Source organism: Solanum stenotomum, chromosome 7 (genome assembly GCF_019186545.1).
Source record: "Solanum stenotomum isolate F172 chromosome 7, ASM1918654v1, whole genome shotgun sequence".
Taxonomy (NCBI): Eukaryota; Viridiplantae; Streptophyta; class Magnoliopsida; order Solanales; family Solanaceae; genus Solanum; species Solanum stenotomum.
In genome coordinates, this window is record NC_064288.1 from 36,576,616 (window position 1) to 36,600,506 (window position 23,891).

General features: G+C 36.4%; 1 protein-coding gene and 1 pseudogene across 6 annotated transcripts; one reads left to right on the forward strand and one right to left on the reverse strand.

The window, feature by feature from the left end:
* The first annotated feature begins 203 nt into the window (after nucleotides 1-203).
* Nucleotides 204-6,225, forward strand: LOC125869864 (uncharacterized; annotated as a pseudogene).
* Nucleotides 6,226-8,277: 2,052 nt separating this feature from the next.
* On the reverse strand, nucleotides 8,278-21,499 carry LOC125870801 (mediator of RNA polymerase II transcription subunit 19a-like). 6 transcript variants are annotated; one of them, XM_049551322.1, is made up of 8 exons: nucleotides 21,296-21,499; nucleotides 15,480-15,532; nucleotides 14,952-15,018; nucleotides 13,810-14,099; nucleotides 13,503-13,718; nucleotides 12,420-12,479; nucleotides 11,992-12,030; nucleotides 8,278-8,880 (listed from the first exon to the last, which is right to left on the reverse strand). In XM_049551322.1, the coding sequence occupies exons 3-8, from the start codon at nucleotides 14,980-14,982 to the stop codon at nucleotides 8,860-8,862; spliced, it is 657 nt and encodes a 218-aa protein (XP_049407279.1). In that variant the 5' UTR covers nucleotides 14,983-15,018; nucleotides 15,480-15,532; nucleotides 21,296-21,499; the 3' UTR covers nucleotides 8,278-8,859. The 6 variants fall into 6 exon arrangements, 5 of the variants coding, with proteins under 5 accessions (XP_049407279.1, XP_049407278.1, XP_049407277.1 ...); XM_049551321.1 differs by lacking the exon at nucleotides 15,480-15,532 and adding an exon at nucleotides 20,403-20,498; XM_049551320.1 differs by lacking the exon at nucleotides 15,480-15,532.
* Nucleotides 21,500-23,891: the final 2,392 nt, after the last annotated feature.

The window sequence follows — 23,891 nt, forward strand, 5'->3', positions numbered from 1 at the left end:
GTGCAGTTGTTCTTTGGTGGACGTAGGATCATTTTTATCCGAACCACGTTAAATATTGTTGTTCTTCCTTGTTCTTTATTTTCACGTTTCCGCTAACAAGAATGAATGTGGAGAATCTGTACAATACGTTTGTGTCAAACCGCATGCTCTGAGGAAGTTCATTCTTTGTTACTTGCAGGATCTTATCACGAATAAGCTATTAGATGGCCAAGTATTCTTGCTGTGAAGTAGTAAAAACCATCGAAGATTGTGTAGAGACGGGGCACTTAGATAGATCGACCAGGGATCAGTTGGAATATGCTAGTAATCTACTAAATAATTTACAGTGTTATCTCTATGGCCTGGAGAAGGTAAACTCTCAGAATTGGGTATGTGCACAGCTTAGTCCCTTAATCGATGAAGTCTGTGATGGCTTTTGGGAGATACTTGGTCTTTTGAAGAATCAAGGCCTGATAAGTGAGACAGTCAAAATGATTTCAGAGGTGCTGAAAATGATTAAACCTGAGATTATTGCTGAGCGAATCAATCCTTCCAAGTAGTCAACATCATCATCTACCCGTATGATCACTATGGATATGGTGAACCGCGTCGCACATAATTGCCATGCTGTTTTTTATCTGACAAACTATGCAATTCGTTTAGTAGAGTTCCAACATCTGGGAGTCGGTGCAATATTGAACATGAGAAAATGAAGGATCTCTTCACCCTTGCTGAGGATATATCTGAAACTGCAGCTTACCTATCTATCTTGTGTTGTGAGACGTATGACCAGTACTCAGCACTGTGTCAGTGCCCGAGTGTTCTATTTGGGATAGACATGATGTGAATCCTGGTCCTGACTTCGAGTCCAAGATTTCAAAATTGCTGGAAAGGATAAATCCTATTAGGCCTGAATGGAGGAAGCTTTATATCAGTGTCCTGAAAGCATCACATTCGTCAGTTCCAAAAGCTCCACTGATGCATGGTGGTCTTAAGAATCTATCACATGATCTTGATCTTGCTCAGAAGTTTACTAAGTCTATCAGATACGTTCTGGAAAAGCTGAAAAGTCATGATGCCAGCTTGAAGGTTGCTTTTTCCGATAGATTTGAATTGCTCCAAGATGGACTTCTTCACCTCTCTGAATTTCACATGATATTAACTCACCACAAAGACATTCAACGACAAGACTTGAGTTCATTTCTCTCATTTCTGGAAGTTCTGGCCATAAAGGCAGCAATTGCAATCTACTCCTTGTGACATGGATTTGGAGAACAGTATTGCTGAAGTAGACCATATGTTTCTTCCTTTGCAAGTGAAGTTTAATTATCTCAAGGTAGAGATCAGTCAATTTCAGAAACTAAGGTTACCAAAGTCCCAGATGGACTGTTTTAAGGAAGAATTGACTTCAATGATAACGTTCCTCATGGATTCATTGGAGCAGTGCAAAGTACAGATTCAGCTAACTGATGTCTTGACCTTAGTTTTATCTGTGACCACCGAAGCAGAGTCATTCACTAATTCTCTTTCTCGTGATCCAGAAGATGAGAATTAGCCAGGAAAATTAATCTCTTGCATTTTCAGTTACATCTTATATTTAAGTTTATTAGGGAAGCAATTCGACAAATTTGTCCCTTCATTTCTGTATCATCAACACTAGTTCTTCCTGTGATATATCCATTGAACTTTCTTCCTACTTATGTTGAGGCCATCAGTTCTTATTTCACCTTGCTGAAATCCATAAAGACATCGGCCTCCTCTGGTAGCCCGACAATGGATGAGGTTTTCATGGGGTTTCATGAATATATTTTTGAAAATCTGCTACGAAAAGTTGAAGCAGATCTGGAACTTACTGATACAGATAAAGTTAAAAGGTTTTACCACAGGTTGCTGCCCTTGGTAACACTTCTTGTTGAACGCCTAATTCAGTACATTGAATGCAAGAAGCAAAATGATCTCTTGAATAAGATTGGAACTTTAGCGATTCAGGCCGAAGCTGCTATCCGTTTATCGTATGAGGATGCTTTGGACCGAAGCAAATGTAGGAAAGTCAATATCTTGCTTCAACTTTTGACTGTGTCTTTCAAGCTAATCAAGTATGAGGGGAGGTTGATGGATCACCTAAAGCACAAAGCTATTCTTGAAACTGAATATTTGGATCTTGTCGCAAATGCTCATGAAGAGATTATTTTCCTTAGAGGCTTTCTCATGGATCTTCTCAGGCAACACACAACAAAGCTAGACAAATCAGATGATCTCTGAATGCATGCTGAAGTGGCTGCCCACAAGGCAACATTAATTAGCACTTGTAGTTATGAAAGTTTAGTGGATGGAAGCAGCACAGGGGAAATATCTGATTTCCTACAGGAGACCGAGTTTATCGAGGTAGATGCATCACATTGTATTGCCCTTAGTTCTATATGTGGCCACTGAAGCACACTCATTCATTACTTCTCTTTCTCATGATTCAGAGGAAAGAGAATTGATGAACAAAATTAATCTCTTGCACTTTCAATTGTTTCTTAAGTTTAAGTTTATTAAGGCAGCGATTCGGCAGATTTGTCCATCCTTTTCTGCATCATCAACACCAGATCATCATGTGATATATCCGCTGAACTTTCTTCCTACTTACTTTGGGGCCATTGATTCTTATTTCACAAAGTTGAAATCCTCTTCTGATATCCCGAAGACGGATGAGCTTTTGCTAAGGTTTCATGAATATATTTTCGAAAATCTGCTACTAAAGGATGAAGCTGATCTAAAACTTACTGATTCAGATAAGCTCAAAGGGTTTTACCACAGTTTGCTACTCTTGGTAACACTCCTTAGTGATCCCCCAATTCAGTACATTGAATGCAAGAAGCAAAATAATCTCTTGTGGGAAATTGGAACTTTAGCAATTAAGGCCGAAGCTGCTATCCATTTATCATATGAGGATTCTTCGCAAAGCAACAAGAGTAGGAAGGCCAATCTTTTGCTTCAACTTTTAACTGTGGCTTTCATGCTAATCAGGTGTGAGGGGAAGTTGACGGATCAACTAAAGCACAAAGCCATTCTTGAAACTGAATTTCTGAATCTGGTGGAAAATGCTTATGAAGAGCTTATTTTCCTTAGAATCTTTCTCATTGATCTTCTTGGGCAACAGACGATATAGCTTAACAAATCAGATGGTCTCTTAATGCATGCTGAAGTGGCTGCCCACAAGGAAACATTAATTAGTACTTGTAGTTATGAAAGTTTCGTGGATGGAAGCAGCTCTAGGGATATGAGTCTTTCATTATCCGATTTCCTAAAAGAGACCAAGTCTGTTAATGCAGAGATTAGAGAACTATGCTTTCAGTTGCTGGATGAATCCGCCTCCTATATTACCGTGACAGATCTGAAATGTTTTATCAACATGTTATTGGACATGCTGAACTATCTGCATTCTTGGGATGACGTGATCCTAGTCGTGAGGAATCAAATCCCAGTAGCTCAAGAGAAACTGGAGTTTCTTGCTGATATTTTAAAGCCGTGCAATATGCATACAGAACTCAAAGACCTTATGGAACGTGTTCAAAATGTTGCTATAAGGAAAAGTATGTCATTTTCTTCTCTGTCAGCGGTGACAGGGCTTAACTTCCCCAAGACCAATGGATTAGGATTTCTCAACTGTTTCTTGGGAAAGTTGGAGGAGCTGTTACATTCTAAGCTTGACCTAATTACCAAACTGAAGCCTCAGATTGTATTAGTCAAGGAGGGATTATTAATTCTAAGATCTTTTTTCAATCATACGGAAGAAACCTATGATGAGAATGATGAAATTTGTGGTCTTATAAGCAGTGCTACTGAAATGGCATACGAAGCCGAGTATGTCATTGACACTTGCTTGGCCTGTTCTTACTCACAGATGTACAAAGCTTATTGGATATCTGAAGTTGTTGAGAATATTTAGCTTGTCAATAAAGATGTTGTGAGAACCTAAAAAGAGAGAAGATTGATGTCAACCGAGTTGCAAAAGGCCCTGCTTATATTGTGCCATCATTATTAGCTAATACTTCAGGAGCAAATGAAGAAATGGTGGGTTTTCAAGATGTGATGGACAAATTAAAGAAGCAGCTTCTTGGAGGATCGCATTAGCTAGATGTGATCTCGATGTTTGGTATGCCTGGAAATGGCAAAACCACCCTTGCAAAGAAGATTTACGTACAATGATCCCACAGTTGTCTCTCACTTTGATGTTCGTGCTATGCGTCATGTGACTCAAGTATATTCATGGAGAGATTTGTTGCTTAGTATTTTGAATGATGTTCTTGAGCCTGCTGATCGCACCAAAAAAGGAGATGATTAGTTAGCTACTGAGCTGCGTCATGTTTTATTGACCAAGAGATTCTTAATTCTCAGTGATGATGAGTGGGATACAACAGCATGGGACTATTTGAACATGTGTTTTCAAGGTTCTCAGAATAGGAGTAGAATTATTCTTACAACGAGGCTGTATGAGGTTTCCCATTATGCTAAATGTAACAGCGAGCCCCATCGTCTGCGTTTACTCACTGACAAAGAGAGTTGGAAGTTACTACAGGGGGAGTTGTTTCATGGGCAAAGCTTCCCATCCAAACTTGGAGATGTGGGATTACGTATAGCGAAAAGGTGTGGAGGTTCTGCCTCTCTCTATTGTCTTAGTAGCTGGTGTTCTCAAAGAGAAAAAGAAGATAGCAGATTGCTGGAAAGAAGTAGAAGAAAGTCTTAGTTCACACAACATTGGGAGCTCAGAAGAGAGCATGTCTATAATTGGATTCAGTTATAAGAATTTACCAAACCATCTAAAACCGTGTTTTCTCTATTTTGGAGGATTTTTTAGGGGCAAGGATATTCCAGTCTCAAAATTGTCACGAGTGTGGTTAGCAGAAGGAATTGTTGAAGACAGTAAGGAAAAAGTATCAGAAGATGCTGCGTGAAATTACCTGAAAGATCTTATTAGAAGAAATTTGGTAACGGATATGGAGAAGAGATCCAATGAAAAATTGAAAACCTGACGTGTTCATGATTTGTTGCATCAATTCTGTGTGGAAAAGGCCAAACAAGATAATTTCCTGTTCTGGATATATAGGTACAATAGAGTATATCGATTTTACTATGATAACCTTCATCACAATTCTCATTTTCATGTTTTTTGTTTGAACAGAGACCATGGTGTGGATTCCATTTCTTATCCTGAAAAGCAAGAGGTATACCGCTTGTCCATATAGATGACATTGCTCAGTGGCAGCGGGCTGGATCAAGTGTTCGTTCTTTGCTATACAATGCCAGCAGGGATGATTATTACCCTGCAATGGCACGACATATCTCCTTCATCTTTAACATATTCAAACTTGTTAAGGTGTTGAATTTGGAATCCATCAACATAGGTGATACCCTTCCCAATGAATTTAAAATCTCTAATTCATATGAGGTACTTGGCTGTTCGAATAACTACTGATTCTATTCCTTCATCCGTGGCTGATCTTTGGAATCTTGAAACTTTCGTGGTTAACGGATTGCATAGAGTGTTGAAGTTACCTTGTTCACTTTTCAAGATGTTTAAATTGAGGCATGTACATGTAAATAGTCGTGCTTCATTCAGTCTGCACGATAACATGTGTGAGTCACAATTAGTTAATTTGGAGAACTTTTCCAGTCCGTGTCTCTCCTCTGGTGAAGATATTGACAAGCATGCCAAATTTGAGAAAGCTGAGATGCATAGTTGAGGGATTATTGGGTTATTCAACTAAAGGAAGCATTGTTCGTTTTCCTAGATTAGACTTTCTACATCAGCTTGAATCTCTGAAGCTGTTTTCCTACAGTTATCCAGCTAAACATCCTCACGAATTCAATTTCCCCTCAAAACTGAGGGAATTGACTTTGTCAAATTTTCGTCTACCTTGGACCCAAATTTTGACAGTTCTAAAGTTACTTTTCAGAGCCTTTGAAGGGGCTGAATGGGAAGTGAAAGATTCCGACTTTCCTGAACTCAAATACTTAAAATATGACAACCTCAACATTGCAGAGTGATGATGCTTTTCCTAAGCTTGAACGTTTGGTGTCTTGAGAAAATCCCTCGTCATTTTGAGGATGTTGCATCTCTAGAAAACATTGAAGTAAACTGGTGCAGCTGGTCTGTTGCCAATTGAGGAATTTCAAACAATACAACATGAAGATATGGCAAATTATGCGTTCAGAGTTACTATACAACCTCCAGATTGGGACACAAGATCATCTCATTGACTCTTATCCGGTGCCATTTTCCTGTTTCACCATATTTGTTAGTATTATACTTGTCCTGGTTACCAAAAAGAAAAAAATTATTCATTTTAGGCTTGTAAACAGAAAGACGGAGCATGGCATCAGCTAGGGGGATTTTCAGCAAGAAGTAAATGACACATACATTTGAATAAATTTCAACATTGACTTGTAATGACTCTATAAGCAAAAGCTCATTAGTTTTTCTGGAAATTTGAAATGATTGTTACTGGCTACCAAACTTACTGTTTAGAAATTTATCTTTCCTCAAGTGTTTGAACAAATTGCAGACTTGATTTATGATGTAACTTGCAATAACTTTATGAGCAACAGCTCATATAATCTTTTCTGAATCTTTTGAAATGATGGTTATTTTACTAGTCAGAAATTTATCTTCTTCTTTATTTTTAAAACAAGTTGGTGTTACATATCCTGAAAGGCGTAATTATTTAGATTTTAGAGAAGTGCTATTATTAGTTCCAAAGAAAAACTGTCATTGTGAAAATTAGAAGAATCACTAATTGGAAGTTCAATGACAAGGTTAAAATGGCACCCCTCAAATAGAGTAGTAAACAATCTGTCCTTGTAGAAAAGCATTGTTGATGTCGAGTTGATGAATTGTCAATTGTATGGATAATACAAGTCGCATTGTTGTTGGCTTGATGTCAGGACTGAAGGTTTGATGAAAATCCAAGCCAGGGAGGGCGCGGCACAGAGTGAACCCCTTTGCCATCTGTTTTTCTTTTAATCGTGATACAACTATTTGCAGTCCACAACATTCTTCGTTGAGTCTCCTGGTACCATTTTTCATCAAAGCATCATATTCTACTTTCAAGCTTGTCACCACTCTTCATGGATGATAGTTTGTTTGAAGGTTGTTGGCTTAATATGTGTGACACTGGAAAGAAGAAAGTGGAGAATTATCAAGATTAGCTACAACAGCTGCTGGTACCTAGACGGAATTGACGGAGCAAATATAGTTTACGGGTGATCCGAGTAAATTGGATCCTATATGGAGAGTGGTATAGGTGGCCGTAGGGGTGTTCACGGTTGGGTGAAAAATCAAACGACATTTGGTTTGGTGACAATATTGATTTGGTTTTGAATTTCACTAAGAAAAATCCTAAAAATAATCAAACAACTAAATTATATAATTTTTTGAACATATGATTTTAGTTTTTCATAAATAATTATAAATATTTTATACCTTTTAGTCATTAATGTGGTTCGAGTGTACTTCTTTCACATGCATTACAACGCTTTTAACTTCTATTTCTCAACGTGTCAAGACCCAAAAGTCAAGGTCATGATAGTACACACATCCCCGAGAACTCTGAAATGGTGTGTAAACCAAAAGAAATACACATACAAGACTCCATACATATTTATTTATCTAAAAAAGACCGCTAATTTTCACTATAACCTCTTTAAAAAAGTTGACATTGTGCCCATAATAAATGTAAGATAATTACCTCACTTGCTCCTTTATTATGAGGTTTTGAAATTGTAAAGGACGATTGCCCCAATACCAAAAGGCAATGCAGGAAAAAGAAAAGGTGCAGATTTGTCGCTCCCCGTTTTTCCTAAAATTTGACTCTACTTACATCGTCACAAAAAAAATTGTGTTCAAGAACAAATAATATGGCATTTAAAGAATGAAAAAAACTGGTATTTACTTAAAGGAGATTCTTATTATTTATTTTGAGAATCAACTACCATACCTTTTCCTTAAATTATAATCTTCCCAATACAAGTTATGTTGGAATTCAATTGCCAAATAAAATGTTTAGAATCTTGGTACTCTAAACAATAATATTTTTTTGGAATATATATAGTAATAAATAAAACTCTCATAACATATTTGCTCATCTTTGGCAAAAAGGCATTTGCTCTTTCCTAACAAACTGCCACCACTCAGACATCAACCAACAGTTAACATCAGATCAGATGCTATTAATGCCATTCTAGATTACGACCTTCCCAGAGATCATTTGTTCCCCTCTTCCCTTTCAAAAGAAACAAATAGCAACACAAAGTAGATTATATGAAATGCCATAAATCTTTTGGGGTCTACTTCACAACACTGTAACAATTACAAGATTTGTCAACTATGTTGATGAGGGAAGTTATCAAATAAAACTAAATGTTCAACGTCCTTTTCCCTTCTACAAGGAACGTAATTTGCCCAGGGATGAAACAACTGTCTTTACTTCAATATCCTCAACTATTAGTTATTTGATCTCATTCTACCCTAGTATATACAACAAGAATATCTAGCCACAACAAGCAAAACTCCTAGCATTGTACATATAGACATATCCTTTTAAACATCTTCCCCTCCTATGTTGGATCTTTGCTGATGAAGACATCACCTTCAAGCTCAATAGGAAGGACAAATCATAAAAGACCACGCCAACACTTACCATTTTTATTACCCAAACCTGTTGTTTAACACAACACACTCTCACTAAAGCAGAATGAAGGGATCAAGGTTTTCAGTTTCAATGCCCAACAATATGGAAGTCCTTTCTATATGACCCAAAGAGGTGCTTTTTTCAGCAGTTGTACCATGCACTAAAATCTACTTCAACAAGAGTGAGTACACCTTCTTGGCAATCTTTAGTAAGTCCAAAGGCAATTCTGCATGGAAAAATAAACAGGCGCATTATGCAATATGTGGCGCAACATGCACCAACCATGCTGCTCTACTCTTAGTTGATAACATCAACAAGGATATGAAAAGGAAAAATTTCATGTCAAACAAACTTATCTAAAGTACTGCTCACAAATTTATACTCCATTGAAAATAGAAGATTTATACACTTCCTCTTAATGCTTCAATTGTCTTGCTTGTAATGAACACTACATTTCCGCAGAGTACCAATGTCCCATTCCATTTCACTTCAATCTTGGGATTGCACACACAGAAGCCCCACATAAATCCTTTAATTACACAACATATATAATGATAAATGTGAACTAGAAACTTATAAACCTATCCGAAACCCCCACCCACCCCCAAAAATGAAGCTAAAACCTATCATTGAAATATTACACACTCCAGGCACAAAAAGATCAAAGACTTGGTTCCCAAATTAGACCCTTATAACAACTGTAAAGTCATTAGGTAGCATGCAAAAAGATAATTTATTTATAGATGCTTCCAAGTAGAAACATGCATTCAGCATTAAATGGCATATATTCTAAATGGAAATAACACCCGTTCAAAGGTGAAAATTCAGATTGGTGCAGAGACTGGCTTCAAAAGGAAGCGAAACAAGCATTCAACAACAAATGACATATGTTGCAGATATAGAGAAATAAGTTTTAAAATCACTAGGATTAGATACACAGATGTTCACTATGGATACCTGTTAAAAGTGAAAATTCAGAATGGTGCAGAGACTGAACAGAGAGCTGCTTTATCAAATCCAACCATTTAATATTTACATGTCGAAGCACTGTCCAAACTGTGTCTTGTTTAACCTTTCTACAACACCTTAAATACAAAATTCCAGAAACTGAACAGGTAGCTGCTTTTCTTAAGCCAAAATGTGCAGTTTTGGAGTCCCTTCAGGGACATCTGAAAACATAAGTGCATCTTTTGTTGGAAGTGCATTGTTCAATATCATATGCTGAAGTACTCTTCTAATTGTGTCTTGTTTAGCCTTTCTACAATAACTGAAAACAAATTATACATTACCATCTTCGTTTTTTTCTTATCACAGCTCCAGTTCTAAAAATAAATACACAATCAGGGGGAGGAGAGAAAGAGAGAAAAATATGTGATGGTAGTTGCTGGCATTTGATTTTCAGATTAGCAGTCAAAGGACTACCTACATTTGCACTCAAAGGAGTGCATACTAGGCTGCTACAAACACTTTTGATGCAATATTAACATTCTTGTGGAGAAATAAAGTATAAGTAGTGCGCTCCTCTTTTATCCCAAAAAAGGAATTCTAAAACATATGCAAGTACATGGACCATATAAATAAGAAACGGTCCATGCGATTATAAACCTCTGCAGACTGCCAGGCAAATTCTTTTCCTTTTGGGATCCTTCCTCACACAATTTTTCGGAAGGAGAAAAATACTTGCCAACTGGTTACACAGAACCAGTCTTAACAATTAGTAAAATATATACAGGGTTTTCTTAACATTGAGATGCAATGCAAGTTTATACTGTGAAGTCAAGTTCCTGCTTCTAATATTCGATAAGGGAACATGGATTTTCAGATATCCTTATTTTCCTTTTTCCCTTTTGTCCCTTCTTCTCTTTTTCCTTCTGATACTGTTCTTCTCTTTTCTTGTCTAGAGAACAAAAGTAGGGAGGAATAATACAAAAATAAGGAAAAATAGGTCAAACCGTCATAGACTTCAATTAAGTGACACTAGAAACTTCGCAATAAAGCTGAATCTGTTTACATCAGTTTTTTTTTAATCAAGGCTTACATCAGTATTTATTTTAAATGGCAACTCTACCAACCAAAAAGTGAACAGATTTACCAATAAATTTGGACATATTCAAATTCATGTTTTTATGCACCCAGGTACTTGAGCCCATCATCGCCCCTGTTGGTTGGCTACTTAAACTTCCACCTTGTTGGTGGGGGTTCGATTCCCCACCTTGTAATCCCCTTTCCCTCTATATAATTAATAACAAATTAAGAGAAGGGTGCTTGAGCAAAAAGTTAGACAATCTGCTCATGCAATTCCTTCACAGAGCATCCAGTTTCCACTCTCTCACTCACCTACAAATATGTCCAAAAGGAACAACTATCATACTGCAAATTCACAGAGCCATTCTGCCTAAGCATTATTTAAGTTGGATAAAATACAAATACCCAGATGCTTGGTCAGTTGATATACTCCATTTTACACGGTCAAGAACATCCTCTGTGGATCGAAGTTTTTAGTGACACAACTAAGAATCTTATGTATATTTAACCCTTATATGAGGGAATATTCTATAATAATTGGAAACCAAGAGCTAAGGAATCACACAGAATTGATTGCTTGTATTGCCAATATGGCTAAGAAGTTTCAATCCTTTCCAACTAACCTTTGCCAACTTTAACCTTTTATCCTCTAGTTTACATGTACGGCAAGGTAGACAAATATGATTATTTTACACCTCAGCTTAGTATAGAGTCAGGCATTGGGATAATATGCATGTTGAGCTCTGCCACAACTTGTCAAATATTTCTCTTACCACAACCATATTTTGACCAATTGATGTTTTTAAGATTTAATCTATTGAGAAGATATACTACTTAGCATTTTAAAGAAGGAACATGTATCTAGATATAAATACTAAGATAAATTTATCTGGCTTTTAAGGAGGAGAAATACTAATTTAGATGCCTAACGCAAGCACAGAAAGTATACCTGATTCTTCATATGCTGCTCCCTTAACACAGTAAAGATAGTTAATGTGTTCGTTAGTTGACTTGGTATTTCAGAAAACGAAAACAAATTACCACTATAAAAAGCAAAATCACATATGCACAAAGCGTGGTGCAATCTGACTAAACTGTGAACTCAATGGAACAATCTTACCAGTGTGGGAAATATAAGATTAAAGCAACAGGGCAAGCCACTAAGTTCTTCAATTAATGGGATATAGCATGACATTAACTTCTGTACCTCTGATTTTTCACAATACTAAGTAAAGGATCCCTCCAAATTCTCAATTGCAAAGTCTGGGGATAAAACAAATGATAGAACCACACACATATTTCAGCCTGCTACCTTTATTGCACCAATCTCATCAATCTTTGAGCTCTTGTGCTGCAATATTTCAGCATGTGAATACGGCAGAGTTAGAAAAAGATGAAGATAAAAGTACCAATGTAAGATCACCTATGTAACTTGTTCAGAACAATAAACTTGTAACTTTCTGGATACTTGCTTGGTTAAGTTCTTCATAAAAGTTTCCGACAAGAAAGTTCTGGATTACTTTTTGAAAAAAATAGAAATATTCAAATCAAAAGACATGCAACTTCAACTTGAAAAAAAAAAGGTACTACATTTATCCAGACATCTTTCTCGCAAAAATGTTTCCTCAAAAATATTTCTCCAAGGAAAACACTAAAAGGAAGTTGTTCAAACACCACTTTAAAGTTTGCAAACATACCAAAGATAAAGGAACATATGAATTCAAAACTATTCAGTTCTACCTTGCTTCTCTTGTGTTTGTGAACATCATTAAGTTCCTCCTCTCCATCATGCTTCCTTTTCTGGGAACAATGAAAACATCATAATCAGTCAACACTTTCAATACTGTGAAGTACCACTGTTGCTTCTGGCTGAAGTCCTAAACTACAGCAAAAATTGGTGATTTTCAAAAAACATCTCAAGTAGACGGTAGATAAGCATCAATAGAACAAGAACTTACATTGGAAAGGGAAAAAAACCAAGGTTTGCAAATAGAAGTTTACAACGTCAACCTACTCTCATCTAATTCAGTACTAATACATGCTGGCATATGCTGGCAGATGCTTTGACAATGGTGCCAACTCTATTCACAAGATTTTTGTTTTGTTTTAGGTGTAGACTGGGATATGTAAATGAGGTGGAAATAGTGCTATAGGTTTTAGAATTAGTTTGGGGCTAGCTAAGGCTGTCTTTTGTATTTGAAATTCCCCTACTGATATTAAACAGCTAACACAGTTGTTGTGCTGTATCATTTGTAAAATTTTACCTTACCTTCTCAAAAAATGAGATTAACAAATTCAAAGTTCAGGTTACTGCAAATGGGTCAGAAGAGAGAGATAGCTTGAGCTGTATCAAAGCTACAGCAGCAAGAAAGAGATTTATGCTGATGTCGAAGTACCTTAATAAGCTAAACATAGAGCAAACTAAACCTTTTGCCTTATTAACTAAAAAGTCAAGTAACAGGGCATTTCAAAGGGTCCAGGTTGCATTTTTCAAGAAACGTAAACTTTTATTTCCTTGACTTTTTCTCCCTGCAATCCAATAAAGGCAACTGACAACAGGAAAGAATAACAAACTCGATAGAATTGTATGATCCAGTGTAATTTAAGTTAGGGTAACGTTCAGCAAAGTTCTACTATCACATGACAAATATTTCAGCAGCTTTGGACAGTTCTATTAAGAAAAGACAATATTAGCAAATTCATTTGAAAGAGCTGTTCTTTAAACCAGTCATCTGAACTTCTTCATACCAAAAAAGCAGATGATATATTTAGTAAGAATCAACATACTGCACCAATTTTCTCAAGGTTTTGCTAGTAGCAGACCTTCTCGTGATGTTTCTTCGAAAGATCAGCACCAGAATCATGATGAACACTTTTATCTCTCTTTTTGTCTTTATCCTTGTCTTTACTTCGATCTTTATGACGATGTTTGTGCTTCTTATGCTCTTTGTCCTTATCTTTGTGCTTTTTATGCTTCTTCTCCTTGTCTTTCGACTCACTTTTGGATTTTCCAGCTACAGTAGGGATGCCTTTCTCAGACTATAAAACAGAAGAAGTTATAGCATTACCTAAAAAACACTTAACTAAAATGGATTGTTGTCACTTAAGTTTCAATCAGTAGATTTCTTACAGGAGGCAGATCCACTGGAGCCGCTTCACGTAGTCGAAAAGCCTCACCAAGAACATCTAGGTCAAATGGCTGGATGCGGGAACTCGTCTCTCTTGACAAGGAAGTATCCTGTATAAGCTGATCCAACTGCATCCCTTCCCCTTTCCTAATTTCTGTGTCCCCGACCACATTGTGAAGATAGTGGGTATCTGAAATAGACAACGGAAGTGACCTCTTGCAGAAGAACTCCTGATGAGGCAACAATTTGAAGTGACTAATAAGATCCACAGCACCTGTAAGTTCTCTGGGCCCTGGTTGTGCATTTTGACCAAACCAAAACAGTTATAAACTAAAGATCTCTTGATTAAAAAGCAGGCATTCTAAAGATGACCATATCAGAGTCTGATGATGGATTAAAACTCAGACTCTGATATGGTTATCAAAAAGATCACCATATCAGAGTATGAATTTCAATCCATCATCTGAGACATCAAGAGATAAATCCAAGCACTTCGAGGAAAACCCATAAGCTTTTGTTTTTAGACAAGTAAAAGAAATCCCATATTCTTTAGTAGTCCAGTAATCTTTACAACACCTCACACGTGAACAAAATATCAATTCCCTTTGTCAAGATTTAATCAATTTTGGCTTATAATAGTCGCAACGATCAAAAGTCAAAGAATTATAATCTGACAGCTAACACCATCCAGGTGATGAAGGAAAATGCTTGAGAATACATTGTTTTGTGATGACAAACTTTTACAAAAACCCATTCTATAATAAACAATTATGCCACATGGAAGGCCCCAGAGATATAACATAGCATCAATAGTCCTTTTCTTTTCTCCAAAATGAACCATGAATCCTTTGGATGCAGAAACCACACAAAAATGAGAAGGCAGTAAAAGATGACTTTTACATCCTGAAAGAGATAACTGCCATAAAACAAGGATTGCAAGGGAAAATAAATCAGCCAGCTGCACATTTGAGCAAAAACCTGATGAAATGAAATTCATTTTACTGTAAAACAGAAGCTAGTTATGCATATAAAGATCCTCGCATTATCAAATATCTGCAGTAGTCAATATAGGGAACCATGCAAAAGGACTGTAGTTTACTAGTTCTGTTTCAAAGGGAAAAGCAAAGCATTATAAGGGTCTTACCTCTTCCAAATCTCTTGTTATCAGGATCCATTAATTAGTAACAAGTATGTGAGTACAGCATTATCTCCTGGAAAATATCAATAGGTTAGAATAGGTCCATATCTTTCTAGGCAACGGTCAGAGTACAGCACTGGAACTAAAACAGAATGGCAAGTATCAGCAGAAACTAAAAGATGTAAGAGTAATTTGAGACCACCACAAAGAACAAGGAAGTATTAAAAGATGGAGGATGGTCACTGCTTGCACATTTGGTGGACAATTTGGAAAGGAAGGAACTCTAGATGCTTTGAGAACAGCAGCCACAGAGTGCAGAAAATTAAACTTAACTGCATTAAGCTCTTATGTTTTTGGTGAAACTAGAAACACCCTGAGGATACACACATTACGTTCCTGTCAAAACAGTAGAATGGTTTTGCTCTCTTTTGCTCACTTGTATATATTGTTCCAGTACAACTCATGTATTGTTTTTTGTCTAATATATACATGTTACCTTCTCAAAAAAAAAGAGCTCATCAACCTTTTTTTTACCTCGTCCAAAAATAAGCTACCTAATGCCCTCATTTTGCATAAGCTCTCCTGATCTAACAAAACCAAAATATGAAGCATTGGAAAAAAGAATGTGCCAAAACAATGTTGAAAAGTGATTCAGATACTTGACCAAGTCTTCAGGAGTTTGTTAGTTAGTTTCCTTTATCTTAGCATGTTTAGATATTGTGGCAGATTAGTAGTTAATTAGTAGTTCATGGTTTAGTGGACCTAGATTTTAGTATTTTCTGTTTTACAGTAAGCCTATTTATAGGCAGACTTGTTGCTTCCATTATCAATTAGAAACAAAACTTTGCAGTAGCTTTTACTTCTGTTTTTTGCCCTATTTTTCTGTTCACTTTCTCCTTGACTTCCTTTTTCTTTCCAACTAATTTGGTATCAAAGCAAGGTTCCTTTCTGGAAATTGTGAGGAAAAATGGCAGTAAATGGTATTTCATCATCTTCCCAACAACTCATGCCAATTTTTACTGGTGAAAAGTATGAGTTTTGAAGTATCAAAATGAAAACTCTTTTCAAATCACAAGGAGTTTGGGATTCTGACGAAGAGACGGAAAAATTGAAAGAGATAAAAAAGAAGGATGCCAAAGCGCTATTCCTGATTCAACAAGCAGTCCATGATACAATTTTTTCAAGAATTGCAGCAGCAACTACATCTTCGCAGGCATGGAAGATTTTGAAGAAGGAATTTCAAGGTTCAGCTAAGGTGATTACGGTAAAATTACAGACTTACCGTCGTGACTTTGAAACTCTTTCTATGAAAAGTAATGAATCTGTTCAAACTTATTTGTCTAGAGTTTCTTCTCTTGTTAATCAAATGAAGTCTTATGGTGAAAACATATCTGAAGAAACGGTTGTAGCAAAAGTTTTAAGGAGTCTTACTTCAAAGTTTGAACATATTGTTGTTGCGATTGAGGAATCTCATGACTTATCTGATTATACTTTTGATGAACTAATGAGTTCTTTGCAAGCTCATGAAGAGAGGCTCCTAAGATCGCATGAAAAAAATGAAGAGAAGGCATTTCAGGTGAAGGGGGAGTCCATTCATCAGAAAGATAAGCTAGAAAACTTTACAAATCGTGGAAGAGGCAGAGGTGGTTTTCGAGGAAGAGGCCGTGGAAGAGGCCAAGGAAGAAATCGAGATAGAGGAGGATCAAATGAAGAGAAGCAGGCTAAGACGTTTCTGTGCAACTACTGCAGAAAATCAGGTCATAAAGAAGCTTATTGTTGGCAAAAACAGAGGGATGAGAATAACCAAGCAAGCTTTGTAGAGGAAAATGATGATGACAGTAAGTTGTTCATGGCCCTTTATTGTGAAAAAGAAACTCCTAACGATTTTTGGTTTTTGGACAGTGGTTGTTCCAATCATATGTCTGGAACAAGATCATTGTTCAAGGAGCTCGATGAGTCAAAAAAATCAGATGTAAGGCTAGGAGACAACAAGAAGATTCAGGTTGAAGGTAGAGGAACAGTTAGCATTATGACCAGCCAAGGTAATGCTAAGATTTTAGAAGATGTGATGTTTGTTCCTAGTCTATCTCATAATTTGCTTAGCATTGGACAACTAATGATTAGCGGATACTCAATTTTCTTTGACGATGGTGTTTGCACTATTAAAAATAAGAAATCTGAGAAAATCATTGCTAAAGTTCCAATGGCTAACAATAAAATGTTTCCTCTAGAAGTTTCAATGGTTGAGAGGTGTACTATGGTAGCTAGTGGAGATAATGAAACTAGACTATGGCATTTACGTTATGGGCATTTAAATGTTAATGGATTGAAGTTATTGAGTCAAAAGGAAATGGTTTTTGGGTTGCCAAAAGTTGAGAATCTTGATTTTTGTGAAAGTTGTGTTTATGGGAAACAAAGTAAAAAATGTTTTCCTATAAGCAAGTCTTGGAGAGCTTCTGTTTGTCTTGAGTTAGTACATGCTGATTTGTGTGGTCCTATGAGTGTTGAGTCTTTAGGGGGAAGTCGATACTTTCTGCTTTTTACTGATGATTATAGTCGTATGAGTTGGATATATTTCTTGAAATTTAAATCTGAAACTTTTGACAATTTCAAGAAATTTAAATCTTTTGTTGAGAGACAAAGTGGATGTAGACTCAAAACACTTCGAACAGATAGAGGTGGTGAGTTTATGTCAAAAGAATTCAGTTCCTTTTGTGAGGAAAATGGAATACACAGAGAACTCACAGCACCTTATACACCAGAGCAAAATGGTGTAGCAGAACGAAAGAACCGCACAGTTGTCGAGATGGGCAGAAGCATGATGGAAGGTAGAGGTGTACTGAAGTGTTTTTGGGCTGAAGCTGTTGCCACTGCTGTCTATTTGCTGAATATTTCTCCTACTAAGGCAGTGTTTAATCAAACACCATATGAAGCTTGGAGAGGTAACAAGCCCAAGGTAAGCCACTTACGTGTCTTTGGTTGTATAGCTTATGCCTTGATAAATACACAAGCTCGACGTAAGCTTGATGAAAAATGTGAAAAATGTATTTTTGTTGGATATAGCACACAATCCAAGGCTTATAAGTTATATAATCCAGTGAGTGGTAAGATTACGGTCAATAGAAATGTTGTGTTTAATGAAGATGCAAGTTGGAATTTTAATTCCACAAATGAAAGTTCAAACATTAAGTTGTTGCCTTCTGACGATATTATTGATCAAGAGTATGTAGCTGATCCTTTTTTGGCTGGTCCATCGTCTACCTCATCAATTGCACCAGCAACTTCTCCAATATTGGAAAAACCTTCCGCTGAGCCAACTCCATTAAGAAGATCAACAAGAGATAGGAAACAAAATCCTAGATATGCTAACAGTACATCTTGTACCTTTGCTTTACTTGTTTCAAATCCTATCCTCTTTGAAGATGCTGAAAAAGAGGATAAATGGTGCAAGGCTATGGAAGAAAAGTTGATGGCTATTCAAAAGAATCAAACATGGGACTTGGTAAATTTGCCTGAAGGAAAGAAAGCTATTGGGCTCAAATGGGTGTTTAGAACCAAGTATCATGCTGATGGCAGCATCCAAAAACATAAGGCAAGGCTCGTCGCAAAAGGTTATTCCCAGCAACAAGGTATTGACTTTGAAGAAACTTTTTCTCCTGTTGCTCGCTTTGAAACTGTGAGAACTTTTTTAGCCTTGGCTGCTAATTTAAGTTGGCCAGTTTACCAATTCAATGTTAAATCTGCCTTTTTAAATGGTGATTTGGAAGAGGAAGTCTATGTCTCACAACCTGAAGGTTTTGTAGTAAATGGCAAAGAAGATAATTTCTACAGGTTAAAAAAGGCACTCTATGGCTTAAAGCAAGCGTCGCGGGCATGGTACTTCAAGATTGATTCATATTTCCATGAGAATGGTTTTGAAAGGAGTAACAATGAGCCTACTCTTTATGTAAAACGAGAAGGTAAAAATGATTTTTTGGTCGTATGTCTTTACGTTGATGATATGATATATATGGGTTCGAATGAGTCTATGATCACTGATTTTAAGGACTGCATGATGAAGAATTTTGAGATGTCTGATTTGGGTCTACTGCATTATTTTCTTGGTCTTGAGGTGAAACGGGGAATCGAAGGCATATTTCTTTCACAAAGAAAATATGCGACAGATCTTTTGAAAAAGTTTACTATGGTAAATTGTAAAGTTGCTGTTACGCCGACGAATATTAATGAAAAGTTGTGTCGTGATGATGGTTCTGAAATGGCAAATGCAACTTATTTTAGAAGTCTGGTTGGTGGTTTGAATTACTTGTCTCATACAAGACCAGATATTGCTTTCTCTGTTGGCGTTATATCGAGATTTATGCACAATCCAAGCAAGCTTCACCTTGGAGCTGCATAGAGAGTACTAAGATATATTGCTGGGACAACAGAACATGGAATTTGGTATTCTAAGGTAACAAATTTCACATTAACTGGCTTTACTGATAGTGACTACGCAGGCAGCATTGATGATCGAAAGAGCACATCTGGTTTCTTGTTTAATCTTGGGTCTGGAGCAGTTTCATGGAGTTCAAAGAAGCAGGAAGTGGTCGCTTTATCAACTTCAGAGGCTGAATATATTGCAGCAACCTCTTTTGTCAAGCAGTTTGGTTAAGGAGACTTGTTGCAAATTTTAATCAAACACCGACTGGTGCAACTGAGATTTTTTGTGACAATATATCTGCTATTGCGATGACGAAGAAGCCAGCATTTCACAGCAAAACAAAGCACATTGATATTCGCTATCACTATATTAGAGGTCTTGTTTCTACTGGAGAAATTACTTTGAAGTCTTGTGATACAAATGAGCAAGCAGCAGACATCTTCACGAAGTCACTTCCGCAAGCAAAGCACGAGTTCTTCAGAGGTCAACTTGGAGTTTGCTGTTTTGAATCAAGGGGGAGTGTTGAAAAGTGATTCAAATACTTGACCAAGTCTTCAGGAGTTTGTTAGTTAGTTTCCTTTATCTTAGCATGTTTAGATATTGTGGCAGATTAGTAGCTAATTAGTAGTTAGTGGTTTAGTGGACCTAGATTTTAGTATTTTCTGTTTTACAGTAAGCCTATTTATAGGCAGACTTGTTGCTTCCATTATCAATTAGAAACAAAACTTTGCAGTAGCTTTTACTTCTGTTTTTTGCTCTATTTTTCTGTTCACTTTCTCCTTGACTTCTTTTTTCTTTCCAACAAACAAAGCTATATCCAGAACAAAATTACAACATTTTTGGGTGAACTTAATAGAAAATTCAGAATGTGGGTTCACACAGAGATACACTCATATTTTCAATTTCTAAAGCTCCACCTTCTAGGGGGGGTTGGCAAGTCTTAGAGTGGACATGCACAGTTACTTCCAAAAAGACGTGGAACGAAATAAAACTAAGAAAACAAAATCTATTAAGAAATGAAGTAGGCAAAAAGTTACTCAATGTTCAGCACTATGCTTTCACAAGATGTAGAAGGTTCTTTCACTTTTAGGTAAGTAAGGAGGCAAGTCGTACTTAAGCAATGATGTCCACATCTGTGATGACCAGGCAGAAGAAATAGATGAAAAAAGGAAGTGATACATAATGTTTAATCAGATTGTTAATGGGGATCCCAAAAAGAGGAGAAAATAAGAGAAAAAGCTACTTGTCTTTTGTAGACAATGACAACAGGAATTGCAAACACCAAGACATCAAACTTTTATACAAAACTAACGATAACGTAGTTTCCGATAGGAAAAGTCTAGTAAGTCTATTTTTTTCATTTTAAACAAGTAGATACCACATCCCCTAAGCAGCAGAAGTACATGATAAAATGTTTTATCCTAAGCTTGAAATATGCATCTTATCTAAACATGCAAAATGAAGACCCCACTAAACAACTAACAACAGTAGGCTTCTTTCACCATGCAATGCAAGAAATTGATTTTCCTTTATACTCTGTTCTTTCTGCTTTCCTTTTTTGCAGCAACAGCAATTGTATGATTACTCATTCAGCAAAATCTCATACTCAGAAACTTCAATTAGCTACAGTCCCATTATTACATTTTTAGAGATTCATTGTGTCTGTCAAGAAATAGCAGACTATGAGGCCAAGCTCAACACTTTTAGAAAGTTAGTTGAGAAATGCAACAAGACCAAGTTTTGAGCATAGCAATCACAGTAGTGCCCAAGTTACCAGAAGAGTCGAACTCCGAGTACCACCGAGAGTAGGCGCTACCCTCAAAATCAATACTTTAAAAGCAGAATCAAACCTCTAGTCATTTCCCTCATGAATGAAACATGTTGATCTGAGTATTTGAACAAAATTAGGAAATAGGGAAAAGGAGCTTACTCGCTGAAACAGAGAGATCGAGTTAATTTTGGAATCCGTGAAAGCACCAAAGTCGTCAGGAATTCAAACTTAGGAATTAGGGTTTAGCAATTGACCAAAGGCTTCGTCTTCGAATTAGTATTTGGTTGAACTGAAATAAACCCTAATTCCGATTGGCGATTGGAAAACAGAATTGATGTTCTGATTTTCCTTGTTATGATATACTGTCAACCTTATTAGTACTATTATTTTATTTATTGTATTCTGACGTTAATTGGCCCTCATCTGGTTCTATCCTCGAGGGAGCTTTCCGTCATTTCAAATGACACTTATCTAGGAAAGGAGGAAAAACAAACCATGTCTTTTCTGTTTTTTTTTTTGCCAATAATATAAATTGATGCCATAATTTTAAATTTCTAAGGATTATTGAATTTTAATATTAAGAATTAAATTTTTATTTTTACAAAAAGTATTTGAATTACTCACATCAATTAAAATCTAAAGCAAAGATGAAAATGTTTATAAAACAGAATGTTCGAACCTATATATGATATAGTCGTAAAGGTTAGCTCGTGTGACACTATTAATGCATGATCTCTTGTTTGAAGATCCTTATGACGCAATCATATTTTTGATAGATATATTCTACAAAGTGTGTGTATCACTTGCAATATAAGTTGATCAGTGAAAGTGATTATATATATATGATTACGATTTTGCTTTCAAACTCTTTTAACTTTTTATTGAACCTTCTAGGTAATCTAAAGAAATTTAATTGATGTTTTAAAAAGAACATTTATATTCTAGTTATTTTGTGTTTCACGTATAGTATTTTAATCATCTTTTATTATTGATTTTATCTCTTGGCAAGCTTAATATTATGTTCTTAATGTATATGATTAAAATGAAAAAAAATTGAAGTTAAAAAGAGTAGGGGTAGAGCTACAATGTAACATGGGAATTTGGACGAACGCAATAGCTCTTGTGTAGACTCTGTGTTTGTACTAAAAACTCAAAAAAATAAAGAGATAAGGGTAAAAAACACACCTAAACTATACATTTTTTTAAGTTTCATACATAAATTATTAAGAGAGTGAGAAACACACCTAAACTAGCATTCATTAGTTTGAAAAAACATACATCAAGTAATATGTGATGGTGTGTATATTACATTCTCACTTTTTTTATAGCAATGCCACATAAATTGTCACATAAAAACAAATTCTACTGTGGCAAAAGGTTTAAAATTTAACCTTCAAAGTGTAAAGCATTTTTCTCTGTTGAGTCTCCTTCATGTGTAAATATTGTTGAGTAAAATTAAAATTTTCACTATTAATTTACAAAGTCATCATGGTTTGAAGGTTAGTTACTGATTCATCAAAAAGTATTAAGGTTCTCATTTTTATCTCAAAATATTATCGATTTTGTATATATTTCTAGGATTTGATTCATACCATCTGAAAAGAGTTAAAAGGAGAAGAAATTGACTACACAAGGTACTCTTTCTTTACTCGTGAACTTAATTTCCGTATTGGTGGCGATTTTTAATAACTGATTTCATGAACAATAGTTGGCTTATTAAACTTTGCATATTTCAATTGTTCCAAAGTAGTGGACACTGAGTACATAAATTTAATATTTCATATCGGTGGTATACTTATGAATGAGGTAGGACCTACTTATTGGGTGAAACAAAGATTATGCCTTCAATGTTGATATAAACCATGTGTCTTCTCCAGTTTCCATGTCTGAGCCGGAGGACAATCAGACTCTACAAACAAGGAGAACGGAGCTTCGCTCTAAGTTATTACATGATCCAACAAGGATCACAGTGCCTCCTACGCCTTCTCCACCTCCTCCACCTCTAGCTTAGACAATCGAGCAGATACCTCCGGTGCCACCAGTTCAGGCACCCTCTACCCGGTCGTTGAACAGACTGAAGGTCGCGGTATTGAGGACAATTCCAGAGGAGAAGAGATTGTCTACCGATGTTATAGTAGACAGATATCCTGAGGTGTGGAAAACTATCAAGTTCCATAAATTTGAGATTTTCACCAAGCGTTGTGTCTCATACATTCCTTCGTGGGTTCGAGAGTTCTATACCGAGTATCGGAAGTTGGTGGCAAAGGGGAAAAAGAAGGCCAATTTATTTACCCCGATTGACCATGTGGTGGTACGCGACAGGAAAGTCAAATGCAGCAACACCGACATAAATGAGGTGATTGGGTGTACACTGAATGTGATCCACTACTTGGTGGATTAGATATAAAAGATGACCCTTGACAACTTGATGGATTGCATCTCTCCGTTGATCTCTGATATCACACTGCCATAGATTAAGGCAGGTGTCCCGATAGAGAAGAAGGATATGAACGTGGCTGTCAGATACTGGTTCGGGTTTATCAGCAACACATTGATGCCATCACAGAATGAGTCCATACTCAAGCATCTAAAAGATGCATTGTTGGGCTCCATCATGGATCGGGATAGACTAAATCTCGATTTGATCATTGAGCAAGAGATGACCATGAGGGTCAAGCAGAGTTAGACTTCTCTCCCATTTCTGGTATTAATCACAGAGTTGTGCAGACGTGCTCAGGTGCCATTGATAGATAAG